This window comes from Saccostrea cucullata, unplaced genomic scaffold (genome assembly GCF_032062105.1).
Source record: "Saccostrea cucullata isolate Sc308-1 unplaced genomic scaffold, CSIRO_AGI_Scuc_v1 ctg659, whole genome shotgun sequence".
Classification (NCBI taxonomy): domain Eukaryota; kingdom Metazoa; phylum Mollusca; class Bivalvia; order Ostreida; family Ostreidae; genus Saccostrea; species Saccostrea cuccullata.
This window is the reverse complement of record NW_026927632.1, coordinates 258,603-274,141: the sequence shown is the minus strand read 5'-3', so window position 1 is coordinate 274,141 and position 15,539 is coordinate 258,603. Positions and strand designations below refer to the sequence as shown.

The following is a 15,539-nucleotide window of genomic DNA, read 5'->3' as shown; positions in this document are numbered from 1 at the left end:
CTAACTCTGCTTCAAATCACGAATGACTTTATTATAGGTCTATCAAATCATATTTATACAAATAACGAGACTAAAAACTGAAATGATGTATTTACAAGTATTTCGAAATATTACGCTCATCATAACTAGATGCATTTCCAGTCTATTGTTGTCAAACTGCTTTGACCTAAATTACTGACGATCTAATACACGACATGATTTGCATATTTTTATTTACACATAAATAAAAATACGTCCATGTGCAATTTTTGTCGTATGAACTGATTTACTCATATGCAGATTCTGCACAGTTGAGTAAATTAACACCTGGTCAGGACTAGGTGCAAATTAACTTTTGAACACACTTTGTAGCAAATTATTAGTTCATGTGTGTAATTTTTGACGTATGAACACTCAGCAAATTTACTTATGTATTTATTTTGTTATGTTTATTGCAAAAATCTCCATTTTAAGTGTTGCTTTGGTTGTGTATGAATTGGCGTGTAAAATATCACTTGGTAAACATGGTGGATAGAAGGCAAAACTCTAAACAAGGAGCCATTATTTCCTCCGAGATGAATTTTCGAATTTGTCAAAAATGAGGGCATCTAGCACCCTTTCTGGCAAACCTATGTTTATGTCTCAAAAGTTATAGCTGTGGTCGGAAATAAGTGCCGTGTAGGATCAATAAGTATACTGCAGTGTCCTTACGATACAAGTTGTCTCCTTTGGAATGCTCCGAAGCTATGATAGGAACATACATTCCATCCATTGCTCGGGCCCCATTACCGTTTAGCTCTTCTACCTTTCTCTGTTTTTAATTCAGGCAAGCTACTCACATATCACATATAAGTTAATGTTACAGGAATTTCAATAAACCTGTTGAAAGTAACATGCAATCGTAAGTATCCTCCTTGGTATCTGATCCCAGTATGAATGTCCAGGGGTTCGTGTTAATTTCCTATTCACATATTTGTATTGTTCAAAGATTTTTGAGATCGGTCACTGTTACAGTTGTCTTCATCCTTTTCATTCTCCTTGAAAATACATAATTACATGACTGACTTTTTCATATTACTTGTTTAGTCAATTGTATATACATGTACACTGAATTGACGACGGATTTTTTCCGTTAGTTCCCGGTCATGACAATGAGCACACGACGAGTGTGACCGGTTGGTAGGGTATAATCATTCCTCCATGATACCTGATCCCACCTCTGATGTTTTGGGGGTCCATGTTTGCTGTGCTCCTATTTTTATTGTTTTTTTGGAATTTGATATTGAATTTTTGTTCGTTATTTCAATATCCTTCATGTATCATATTCAAGCGGATATTTCATATACTGGCCTCACACACTTGATATACTGTAGATTTCCCAACACCAAAAAGATTCCAATTGTCCTATTTCTGCTGAAGACGTCAATCAGTAGACGGCAACAGTCACCTTTTTCTTTACACCCAATGGCTTTTCTACAGTCTTTAGGACCGAGGCCAAAACATTTTCCAACATTAAACAAAAATTTCATTACCAATAAATTACTGGATCGGATTTCCATCCCAGTCTTTAAGGAACATTCAAAAGTTAGTCTTTTACCCAAACAGTAAGGAAATGCACTTTTCTATAAAGATTCACAATTTTGTCCATCTCATTTTATATGAAAATATATGAGGATTTACTAACAGTACAAAAATCTCATCTGAACGCATAGCAAATTAACTTTTACTTACGTGTGTAGATTTACTCATATGTATATTTGCACACTTGCAAAAATTCGTCGTATGAATGGGGTATAAGACACATACAATGATGCATTGAAGACAAGTACATGTTTAAGCACGTTTTTGTTTGTTTGTTTGTTTGTTTTTTTTTCAAAACTTACGTTGACTCACAGTCACTGACACCAGGGTGCTCATTTTTACTGTACACGTTATTAGGTCACATCACTTTTTCTCAAATCATTAGATATTCTTCTTTTTTGTTTTGTTTTTTTGCAATCTTCGATAGTTAGTTTTAACAGTATACAAAACCTAATGGTCATGTCTACCATTTGGTATTTTAATTCAGTATAAAATGATTTGCATATTATTTAGCTTTAAGCTTTCTATAAGGTACCTGATCCTAAATTGTACAGGTGTAATTTCAAGGACATCTTGCTTTGTTTCCCTCCATATTCTGGATTTGTGTTGTTTATGGTATTTATGAATTTGATTTCGGTTCGCTGTCTTCACCGTGGCCTTTTCTGTGTTTATCAACATAATCAAACTGATAAAACTTAAGAAATTTTCCCATCAGAAAACAGATCACATTCTATATGAACATTACATTTAAAGAATTTGATCAGGTGCCAAAGATCAGTAAAATACGATTTATTTGTTTCTTATTTATGTGCTGGCTTCAAAATTGCCTATGGCTCATAAATTTCGATCGGGTGTGGAATTCCAAAAAAAGAAAAACTCAAAAAGTCGACTGTCAAAAGTGTCCTGGATATTAACAGCTGTATACACAAGGAAGACGGTAATATGTGAACAAATCTAGCCAGCGCCGAGATTTTTTGTTAGAAATTGCAATTATAACACCTTCCATTAAATAGTTTTATCTGTTTTTGAAAGAGGAAGCCTCCTGTTTTTAACTGAACCTAGCTACCATCACATTGTGATTCACATTAGCTTTACCCGATCAGTAACCAGTATAACAAATTGAACTTGGTTGAATAATGAAGGGATCTGGGAATGTTGCCCTACAATATGGTGGCTAAGGGGAATAACTCCTGGACAAAATATGTCATAGGAAAAGGGTCAATAGGGGTACTACTAAAATGTAAATACTATTTAAATCCCAGAGAACTCTTAGAGAACGCAAATGATTTCTAGTTATTTATTGTCTGTAAATGAAATATATATATAAAAAAAAAATTATATATTTTAAATATTTCAATATAAAATAATTAATATATCATGCCTTCAAAAAATTGAATTTGAAAATAATATTCTGACAAGTATTTTTGCTTAATAAAATTTGATAAATTATGATATAATCTCTTAAGTCTTAATAAAGACTTTATAATAGATTTGGTGCTTAGTCTAATAAGAAATTAATTAATATTTTAGATCAGAGTAAATGGTTAAGAATTATACATAACATTAAAATTAACTAAAATTTGAAAATGGTGTGAAAAATAATTGTAAAATTACATGATAAAATTATTATTTCCATAAACAACGTTTTTTATATTCATTCGGGATCTTATAGAAGAAGACAACTCCTTACTGGGAGAAGAAGGAACCATCACTCTGGATGAAGCATAAACAATGCAGTTTCTGAGGTATAGCCCTATCAACAGTCAATCTCTGAATTTTATTTGAGAGAATTTCATTTGATTTTGATCTCATATATAATGGTAATGTACAATAACTACATTCTTATATAAATTAAATGTAGACTGTAAATAGGTCTTTACTAGCTGTAATAATGAAGCCCTCTCCAATTTTTTTTAATCTGATGTTTCTGGAGAGGGCTACAATGCCACAGCATCTCTGTAATGGTGCAAATATATTTTTTTAAATTCTGGTAACTGCAGGCAAAATAAATTGTTTTTACAATCAACAAACATCTGATAAGACGAAATCTTTATTATTCACTTTCAACAAGATAGCCATTAAATGCAAAAATTGTGTAAAATAAATCTGTGTTGTGTTTATCAGTCACTCTACTCAGAGCAGCTATGACAGTTCACACATGATATACTGAGACTTGCGCTTGAAATTTAGAATAACTCCATAAAGCAAATTTGGTGTTTATAAATAATTGTAATGAAAAGTATCACTAAACATCGATAAATAAAACCATTCCATGTGTTACTTTTGTTCCATGTGTTATTTTTTGTAAACAGCGATATATGTGCTTGAAATAAGGGAAGCCACCTCGATGTTAAACATGCCAAACCTGTACACAAAAACTAGGTATAAATTAATTACATAATTCTCTCGTTATCCGCTCCTACTAGATCCTAAATTCTCATTGGCTGTCCAAAAATAAAATCTATCAAGGTCAGTAAACATGGCAGATAAATTCAAGTTGCGATGTTGACATACACGAAAAATAACCGATATATGGATCTTTCTGTGTATGTTTGGATAGATTTATGTTTTGCATTAATTCATTTTTGGAGTTCAGGTAAGAAATGTTAATTAAATAATTAAATAGCCATTTACTGATAATTTAAGCCAAAATCCATGCTGGAGTGAATCACTGTCGCACTTGCACCATTACGGAAATCCTAAGGAGTTGTAGCCCCTCCCCCCCCCAAAAAAAGGGAGAGGGCTACATTATTGCAGCTAAATCTCTACATACTTGATCATGTTCGCTTATGAAATTACAGAATTTCAGAAGTTATTTCCTTTAATTCTAAGACATTGATTACATTTTGTGAAAAGAGAAGTGATTTGAGACAGTTATTTAAAATCATTTTTCTTGTGTAGTTTTCTGATAAGTCAGTCAAGATTCTATTTATTTTCAGAACTAGTACTTTTTTTGGGGGGGGGGATCAAGTTAAATTTCTGATTGTATACATAATCTTTTCCAAATAGATTTTGAAATTATGCATGAAAATAATTTATTTCACAGACCTGTTGCTCTATTACATGTTTACCAGGTGGATGCAGTTGTTTTGCAATAACAGGTTTAAGAAAGTCAAGTAGATTAATTGTAAGATGTTTTTATGTTTTATTATTGTGCCAAGTTGCCTGCCATCACATGGGGCCCTTGTTTTTAAGGACTCGCAACTTACAAGTGTTGTGCACTTTGCAAAAGATCAGTTGCAATCTATTTTTAATCGAATTCATTGCTACCAGGCCATTGTGAACACTGTACTGAGGGAATTAAAATTCTAAATATAAGAAATGTACATGTTTATGCCTGCCATCACATGAAGGAAAATTAACCCTTGTTTTTAAGAAATGTACTTGAAGAAAAATAAAACTAAACTTTTCACAAGTGTTGTGCACTTTGCAAAAGATTTTAGTTGTAATTTTTTATTTTTAATCACAAATTACATTTATTACATTAAGTGATGTATGTATGACAGTGGAATATTGTTTTTCTCTTTCCCCTATGTAACAGCAGGTTCAACCCATCAAAGCCTTGTGAACACTGTACTGACTGACTGCTAATTAAAATTCTAAATATAAGAAATGTACATGTTCATGTTATGGAGAACTCAACTTTTAAGAATTACACATCACTTTTAATTTGCAAGAGAAAACTTTCATATTGTAATTTTCAAGATTCAAGAAATGTACTTGAAGAAAAATAAAAACTATAACCACATAATTTCAATTAAGACAGACATATATATAAGCTGGGCCAGTGTACATAGATTAGTCAAGTAGTAATTCCTATAATCTGATCAATTGACGAGCATTTTATGTTATAATTTTTTATTATAATTAAGTCACAAATTACATTTATTACATTAAGTGATGTATGTATGACAGTGGAATAATGTTTTTCTCTTTGTTCCTATGTTTTAACAAATGAACAGGTATATAGTTATGAGCAAGGGACATATCTGATTGTATTTCAAGCATCAGCATAGAGGGGGGGGGGGCATATACAAAATGATACATGTACATTTTTTTTGAAAAGCAAGGCTTGTGTGGACCAAAGCCTGGAGGATTCCTGTGTGGTTATGATCATCAAGGATTACATTTGTTGAATCAGTCTTGATGGGTATTAAGTAACCAAACTAAGGAACTGCTACAGTGTAATAATATCAACTTGTAAATGTTAATTTCTAAAACAAATTCAATCACTGGAAAGTTGTTGAATAATGCTCAGGTGACCTATAAGGCCCATCCTTTTTTACTTCCACTATGATGATGTGCATGGTGAACATATTTTTTTGTTTGTTTATATTAAGGAATAAACATTAATACATAGGAGTAGTTATAACTATAACTAAACTTAGTAGGAGTATAGGGTTGTCTCAAAAGATGTATTGAAAGTCTGAAATCAAAACATCATCTTTACTAATCAATTCATGCAGTGAATTTATTTATGGTTGAAGAAATATCCAAATTGTATTTTTAATAGCCTCAAATTAATTTTACCAAGTATACTAAAATATTACTATAGAATGCTACTATATTGCTAGGTAGTTTGGTTCAGATTGTGTTTAAAGGGGAATAACTCTTTAAATTTATTTTCAAAAACATGCTTGAAAACTCTTCATCTCTCATAATCATTCTCCTTGAAGTGATGAAAAAATTTAAACAGAAATTTAGTGAATATTTTCATCTCTTTTTTTATATTATTAGATTTTAATCTTTTAATTGAGGTACAATTTTTTTCTAGCTGTACATGTAAATCATAGTATATTTTAGTCAATTGTTTGACAAAAATTATAATTTTCGAAAAGGACTTTAAATGTACATGAACTAGCTAGGAATTTAGGAATCTTAGGATGAGAGAACAACGAACTTATGCAATTTTTTTTCTTTATCCTGAATATTGCCCATTTTGGAGTCCTAAACTATGAAGTATTTGTATCCGTTCTGGCTTAGTTCTTAATGATTAAACACTTAATGACTTATGTGCAAAGTGGAGACGAAATACTTAAAGAATTAAGAAAATGCACGTGATTTTGAATTTGATAAATAAGAACATGATACTACGTAGAAATTTAATTATGTAGGTCATGTTTATGAAGTTCACGTGCCCTGGCATCTCTAAAGTAAACTCTTACATGCAGGGGAAAAATTTGATTCGATGGAAAAAACCCAGAAACTGTATAGAAATTAGGTGTAAGTAAAATTTGCAGTGATATGTCAATAAATTTTGTAGTAAAGAATGATCATTAAATTATAGCATTCTATAACCTACTTTCTTTGATTTTAAATGCGTTATGTTTCTGTTTTAAATAATTGATAACTCTTTATTAATTATAATTATGAACTTATAAAGTAGTGAAGAAAACAACTGCATGGTATTTTTGGTTTGCAAGATTTATTATTTTATTTTAATTGGGGGTTTAATTATTCTTAGATTGCATGAATACGCACTGACACTTTATATATTAAACTTTTCTGTTTGTATCTACTTCTTGACCTAGCCACTAGATCAAATGTTGTTAAACTTTTGATTCATATATTCAATGACGTATGTCAGATTAATCCCCCCTAAAAGATTTTGTTTTTGTTTTCAAACAGTCAGGAATCATGCGACATGGTTTATTTTTGCCTTGAGGGAAGGGCTTATGGCCAAAGCTGTAATCTGATTGGCTGCCTCTAATAGCATGACCTGCCAATATTATGGTGAGACTATATAACACTGGGAGTTATGAGACCATGTTATCAATGAGAACATAGTCAGAGGAATAAAGTACCCACTCAAAACCAGAAAAAACCAGCCGTTAACCGGCTTCAACCAGCCTTAACATCTGTCCTAAAGCAACCTAAGGCAAGTACTTGTTTTCTAAACGCTATGAGTTTGCATGGAAGTGATTTAAAGACTGACATGTATATTAAGTTTAAAGTGTCAATTGTCGATCGTTGTAAAAAATCCAGCATCTTCCTCAAAAGAAATTGAAGCTTTTTTTGCATCCTTCATTTGTACTATAATAAATGACCAAAACTAATGCCAATTCTGAATTCTATAGAGAGAGAGATTCAGAGAAAGAAGAGTTTTAATGGAAGTTTTTGAAAACTACTGTAATGATTTATTCGCTCATACTCAATAATTGGCATGGGAAATTTTTCAGAGTATTCATGCAAAAAACAAGCAGAAACTGTAGGGCCTTAATCAGAAGTAGATTTTGAGACATACTACTTAAAACTTAGATTTGCAATGGTTCAAATAATCTGTTTAGCACACTAGGGTGTTCATATCTGCTTTGTTTCAGTATTGAAACAAAGGAATCACGAACATTTAAATGTGATAAACAAATTCTATAAAAATTGCTACACTCTCTTTGTCTGCCTTAATTAGGTTATATGCAGATATTCCCTGATACAGAAATGGGAGAATTTTGCAAATCTATGACTCACTATTTTATGATGTTTTAATGGTCTTTCATTGCAAGTGCTTAAAAGCAAAAAGAAGATGAATATATTAAATCACCCAAACCCAATAAATAATAAAGGAATTTAAACTGGGTTAATTAATTAATGACCTTAATAATAGTAAAAAGCAAGTACAGATTACAGACTAGTTGGGTTTGAGTTAATCTTTGTAAATACACAGCTTTAATTAAAAACAGACCAGTTTTACTTGAGTTAAATTTATCTCGATCGTTAAATGAACTCAGTTGAAAATAGATCAGTTTTACTTTAATTTGAGTTAACTTCATTAAGAAAATACAACTCAAATGTATTTGATACTCAGAAATTAAGGTTTGCCTTTGTTTATAATTTGATGAACATATATTTTCTATCTTCACATTTATAATTCCCCCCTTTATTTTTGCTGACCTCTGTGAGTTGTATAAATTAAGGATTGAATCCTCTACATAGAAGCATGGCAGAGCATTCCCTGAGGAGATTTGGCCATAATATTTTTTTGTCCAATTAGGCTAAATATGGTAGATATGTCTATAATGGCTAACACCAGAATCTATCAAACCAGAGAATGGTATATCTCCTGAATAATTCATCAGATTGTCAGCTCATGGGACTACTGATGGCAGAAAATGTTAAAAACGCACAGTCTTATTGCGAGTCGATCTAGATCCATACATCACAAATATTGACGCAAGATTTCTAGATAACAATGTTCATTGTCCATGCTCTTACACATCAAACTGTGTTAGTCGCAATATCGCACTCTGTCAAATCCATTGTAGGGGGGTAATTGACAAATTCCTTGGGATTTTCAGAGAAAAAGATACGTTTTTTTAATGTTCTCAATATATGTAAGATACACCATCTGTCCTGTTTTTGACCAGAAAGTCTGAAATCAATATTAATGCTCCCTCCTCTTTTGGAATGAGGAGATATCGTATAACCTTAGTTTATTGACATTGTAATACGTTTGTTTGTTTAACATTAGTGACTGTAATGAAAGTCACCAGATAGTGACCACCATATGTCAATAACATGTCATTATTTTTCATTAGGATTCTAATGGGAGTGTAATTAATTTACCGTTCTCTACTTTGAAACACTAATACTGAAGAGCCGCAAATGCTTCAAGGCCTTTGTACTTCAGATAGTACCAATATTTTTTTTGTATGTTCTGAATATATATATCTACATGTGAATGCCTTCAATTATAAATACCTGCAATGATAAAGTCAATTTCTTTTAATAGTAATATTAACAAATCAAAAAAATTGAACAATATACAATGTAGGAGCTCTGTTAATATCAAAAATAAATTAAGGGATACCTGTGTTTCATGGATAAAAGGTAGAATTTAGAAAATTGAGAATATACAAGTCATAGTTAAAATATTGACATTAACCTGTCTTGTAAGGTGGACTAGCAATAGTGTCAGATATTTGAGCTAAGAATTAATAGGGTTCCATTCACCGAGTTAAATGAAGTGTGGGGGGTCCTTTATACCATACTGACCACGGTCTTACTCTGGAAACTAGGAGAGAGAGGGGGGTATGGAGTAGCATGGTACTGTGTTTATATATTCAAATCAAGTAACTCCAGTACGTGTTGTATTAAATAACAATAAATCTAGACAAGTCTGTCAAAATGTTCATTATGTGGAGTGGTAGTGTGTAGTTAAGTGGTCCCTTGAGAAATATAACCAGTACTGACTGGTTTTCTGTGTTCCATGGGGGTTTGTATGTTAACAGGATAATGCATAAGAAACTGCATGCAAAGGCACACCTTAAGGTTGTATTTGATAATCCATTTATTTCTTGCCCTGTGACTCACCGCAACCTGTCGAATCTTGCAAATGTTACGTAATTTGATCCAATTTACTTTCCTCACAAGAAAAATTTTGAAACACTAAGTTAATATTTGATATTTTGAATAAAGTTTCCTCAATATATAACGTAATTTGATCCTAGCACTAAAAATAACTTTCTTTTTCATATTTTCTCATCTGATTAAAAAGAGATTTGCGGGATAACATTGTGTGAAGGAAACCTGATTAAGTTTGAGATAATGCTTTATTGTAAAACTAAAAAAATAATTTATAGGTCGGGAAATCTGAGCATAAAAAAATATGAGGTTGAAATTTATGTTTAAAATCATTAAAAACATTTGCCAAAGTATCATATTTTGAAATCAAGCATAAAACATATGAACAGTATAAGTAGTTTATATGGTGATAAAAAAGCTCTTTGTTATGGTTTAAAATATTTTTGATAAAGAGAAAATAAAAGGTAACCTGAAACTGCTGTCCTCTTATTCAGAGGTTATAATTGTTTATACAGAATTACACTATTACCATCTTGACTTGTCTGCTATAGTCCTTGCCTCTGAAGGCATCTACATGATGTTTTTTTTTTAAATCAAAAAAAAAAAAAAAAAAAAAAGGAAAAATCAATGGTTTTTTGGAAATGTATTTAGCCCTGTAAAGTCACAAATAGTAATGTCCTTGATTTTTTTTTAAAACATGGAATTAAATAAGATTTTAATTTCATAGAAAAAAAATTTAAACATTTTTTGACAGTATAAATTTCTCCCTGGTAATGTTTTAATCCTCCCACCCCTTCTCCATTTCTTGAATGTATCTAATTTGCTTATTTATAGTAAATATAAAATTTATTTTACTTATTTTCCTTGTGTGTAATTTGTGAGATGCACTCTGATTTTTTTCCCCTGTTTCTAATTTTCCTCTTCCTTTCATGGTAACGATTCCATCTTTTACAGGATGAACACCAAGATTGTAGTACTGTTAGTGGTCGTGCTGGTGGCAGTCTCTGTAACTGAGGCTCGACGAAGGAGAAACAAGGCCAACAAAGATCAGGGTAAATATAGTAACATTAGGATTTTTCTTAATTTTATGTTATTCAGATATTTGTTATTCTCAGAAAATCATCATTTGTAACCAAGTATGTGCATGAATATACATAAGCTGTTAAATTTATAAATATAATTTGTAATAAAAAATAAATACCCCCACTCTTCAAAAAATATCAAATTTTGCAAAAAATGGTGTTTGGAAAAAAAAAAATTGAGCATGAAATTTTTCATTGTGTTTGCAGACAGATGTAGGTACAAGAGAGACAGAAGTGCGGGGAGACCCGAGTGTATTAAGGGTACTATGACCCTCACCCTGCAGCTGAAATCGGGACCAGCTGATTGTGAGCCCACCCTCACAAAGACCAAGAGGTGCCGAAACAAAGGTCAGTGTACAAATATAGAATATGGATTGATTTATTTAACCCCTGTCAGTCACTCCAGAGGAATATTTATTGAAAAAGACATTTGAGTATGTATGATAGATAATTACTCAAAGTTATTACCCATACTTCTTGGTAAAAGAAGGGACTTAAGAGACACCCCCCTACCCGTCATTTTAAACACACACTTATAAGTATCAATATTTGCCATATCTCTCTTTTTTTTTCAATATCTTAATTGGAACACCAAGATTAAGTATAATAGAACTAAATATTTTTTGGATTTTTTAGACTGCAAATATGATGTGGTCAGCTCAGTGTGCAACCAGGAAACCAACAGAATGGTTAAAACTATGCAGCTGAAGGAAGGAGGCGACGAAACCAAGTGTGAGAAAACCATCACAGTGGAGAAGAGGAGGTGTAAGAACAAAGGTAGGCACCTATCTGATTGAGAGATGGGTTTGGGAGGGGGGAGGGGGGCAGGAGAGATGAGAATCTATGGTGATGGGAGTCAGTTCATATTTTTTAACGTAAAATAAGTCTCAGCTGTATAAAGCAAAGGGAATTTCCCTCCATACTTAAGGCTGTACCTTATCTTAATTTCCTTAATCCCTATCCTCCTGTGATGTAAGGATTTTGTACTTTCTGACAGATAAATGGAGGTATTTATTTCATGTGCATTTCAAAAACAGTCTTATTTTTGTCTATGGTTACATTTGAGATAAATTAAACATCATTTACCATGACAATAAATTAGATTTTCGCTTTCTTGGCTCCCAGTATAGTTCATATATAGATATAAGTTGTTTACTAGTTTTGTGACAGGTTAGAGTATAGTGATTGGTGTAATATATTTGTACAAGCATTGGAGAAATTCTCCAAGGATTATCTCTAATTAGGGGAAAGGGTCACGGCAATGTCATATTAGGCAGAATAGCGTAATTATGTCCCGTATTATGTGGAGAAAGTGATGTCTGGCCTCTCTAAGCTTAAACAGTGAACCTGTCAAGATATTTACAGAAAAGGGAATTTGTATAAATTGGGAGCATGTCATAAAGGAGGAAGAATATAATGGATATAAAATATTTTGGTCAGTTCTGTATTGTTCTGCTCACCTCTACGAAGTATTAAAACTCAAAAGGCTATAAAGATTACATGGGCAATAAAACACTTTCTTTGATGTCAATTAAAGTCTGCAAGGAACATGTACAGTTGTATATTTGTCCTTAATAACCTTATAAGATGACCTGACACTTTAAAGTCTGATAAAAAAAAAAAATCGGAGGTTATTACGACTAGACGTTCCTTTTCTTAACTACCCAGGTAGGCATTGAATAAAACTGAATTTACAGGAAATGGGACAGAACATGTAAAGGATTTTTTTTGGTAAGAGCTTACACCGATAGTGCGGTATATCGATCTTAGTCAAGAGAAACCCAGCTACTGCAAATTAAAGGGTGTGAATGTTTTATCAGGAAGAAGCTGTTTCCGAGATTTTTATGAATGTATAGTCTCACTTTTGTGGCTCACTTCTTTGAAATTATTGATCAATATCTGGAAGTGAACAATATAAACGAAAAGCAATATTGAATTTAGAAAATCTTCCTAAAGTGCAAACATTGTGTTTCAGATTTATGGTCATTTTTTTTTTCCTTTGAACCTGATATAGAAAAGCTACATTGAGATATGAAAAACTTCCTAAAATGGTAAAATTTGAATAGATAATGTTTTTTTCAACACCCTAACCAAATTGATTTTATACCAAACTTTCCCGGGATTAATAAACATTGTGTAATCAATACCTTAAAGATTTAGCTATATTGAACTGAATCAACATGCCAAAAATTCTCTTCAGGATCATCAGCTATTCACCTTATCATTTTTACCTTACTCTCCAGCCAGATTTCATGAATTAAGCTAGCTAGGTTATAATTTACTTCATGTAGATAATTAAAACAACTCAGTCAACCTCCAGGTTTAATTGGAAGGTTCATAAAATAAAGTCTGCTAGTGCTAACTTACGCAGACATCTTGTTTAGGAAGGACCATTAAAGCTGAGTTAGAACTTTTGAAGGCTGTAGTTACGTTTTGATAAATGTCCTGAAAGAGTTGTTAACATGGTTAAAATTTGCCCTGAATATTTTCTGTGTCAGAAAGAGATGTAAAGAAGTCTATTTTGAAGAACATGTTATGTCTTGAGGCAGTTAGGTAGAGACTTGAGATATTATGTAAAAGAGTGGTCTAGTGTGTTTATGCAGAATACATCATTCTTTTTCATTTGAATCCCCCTGAGAGGAGACTGTCTAGAAGAGCTCCAAATCAATGCAGAATCTACTTTATCCATATTGCATGATCAATGTACAAGATCGCTCCTACAGTGAAGGGAAATAATTTTGTTACAGCATCAATGCTGAAACTTGCTGATTTTGATGCTTTATTTTGATGCTATCCTTATCCTGATCCTGGTTTGATCCTTATGATGCTGGTTTGAAACTTGGTCAATGTTATTGCTAATGATCCTGCCGGAAGTGGATAATTCAAAAACACAATTTTAAGCCATTAAAAATAATTTTTGGGGTAATTTTTATTTGTAATTTGTATTAAATGACTTTCCTTTATCTGTTTTCACTTTGGTCAATGCTAATCCTTTGCTTGTATGCTGATCCAAGAATGCTGTTTTTTTAAATGCTGATGCTTGTGTTCTATCCTGATCCTACTTTGCTGATCCTGATGCTGGTTTATGTAACAAAATTAGTTCATTGATAGAGTGTTTAATCATACCAGCATCAAAGAGATTTAATGACTTTTTTTCATAGTTAATGTGTAGCAGTTTTAAATTTAACTGGAGGTTTTATAGTAAAAAGCAGTTTATACTTTTTTGTGAAATTGTTGGGTCAGGCTTCTATCCTTAGAAAGCTGAGATTTTATTTTTTTGTGAAATTGTTTGGTGATTTTTATTCTCAAAAAAAAGTTTCTGAAAAATATATTTTAAAAACTTTTGAACAATGCTTTAAATCTTATTTCAGTAAATCAGGTGTTTATGTGCATTTTCAATTTTTAAAATTTCAGGTGACAAGGCAGCAAAGAAGGCTGCACGAAAAGAAAGGAAAAAGCTCTCAAAGGCCGAGAAAAAGGCTGCCAGGAAAGCAGCTAGGGCAGAAAGGAAGGGCAGAAAACACAACAGAAGAGAAGGTACCACCCCCGCAATGATTGAGGAGCCAACAGCATAAGCACAAAACCAGCACATTGTGCTAATGTGTGCTCTCCCATGTGCTTCATGCTCCCTGGTTCTTTAGAACAAACTTAATGACTCAATTGCACCAATGATTCATCTACTTAAATTTTGTTTTGGATTTTTTTTATCTCTCTCAGAATGCAAGATTAATTACAAAAATAACCAGCTTTTAAATTATTAAGATAAGATTGCTGTTTATAAATGCTTTTTAAATTTTTGAATTTTAACATGACAGCCTTTAGCTATAGCTAGTCAATTTTTTTTTTACCAGTCGACAAAGCACAAGGAATGAGTTAATTCATCATTTATCTTGAGGGAATTCATAGTTCATAAAGTGTTCACTGCATTTTTAGGCATAATTTATAATTTTTTTACATATAAAATTAGTCCCATGTAAGCATGAATTTAAACATGTATTTCCATATAAGTATTTTACATTGTATATGCATGTATGTTAGAGACTTTTCTATTGCACAGAGCAGAAGATTTTTTATGAGGAAAGACTTTTTTTCTTTTCGTTTTGAATGTTGTTAATTGTTGATTTTTATTTTTTTAAAAATTCTTTGAAAAATGTAGATAAAGTTAAACACAGGCCAACCTATGAATTGTTGGTTGGTGCACAAATAAATTCTTAATCCTGTAATTCACCATGGAAAAAATCAATACAAGATTAGTTTTCTCACCGATATTAAATGTACTGAAAGAATAGTTGTCCCAAGAATTTTGGAAAAAAATGTAACAGAGCTTGTACTTTAAACCAACAATCTAAGGTCTGCCAATAAATTCTTTGTTGGCTGGTGATTAGGGCTCTGCTAAAATTAATGTGATCTGCAGAAGTTTCCCTCTGTATTTAGAGTGATCAAAGATTTTTATATCTTTTTGTGTTTTATAGAAATTTTCAACTGTTTATAATAATATGAGCTGTGAAGCAATACAGCCTTTGTATTTAATCATTGTGTGTATTGTTTTATCTGTGCGGTTTCTCTTCTCATCAGTCAATAAAGTCTCTCTAAACTTGA

General features: G+C 31.9%; 1 protein-coding gene across 1 annotated transcript; it reads left to right on the top strand.

Annotated features, from left to right (window-relative positions):
• The first annotated feature begins 7,282 nt into the window (after positions 1-7,282).
• LOC134275055 (uncharacterized) lies at positions 7,283-15,539 on the top strand. Its single transcript, XM_062757297.1, has 5 exons — positions 7,283-7,438; positions 10,813-10,910; positions 11,148-11,288; positions 11,577-11,717; positions 14,355-15,539. Exons 2-5 carry the CDS (start codon positions 10,814-10,816, stop codon positions 14,513-14,515), a joined length of 540 nt encoding a protein of 179 aa, XP_062613281.1. The 5' UTR covers positions 7,283-7,438; position 10,813; the 3' UTR covers positions 14,516-15,539.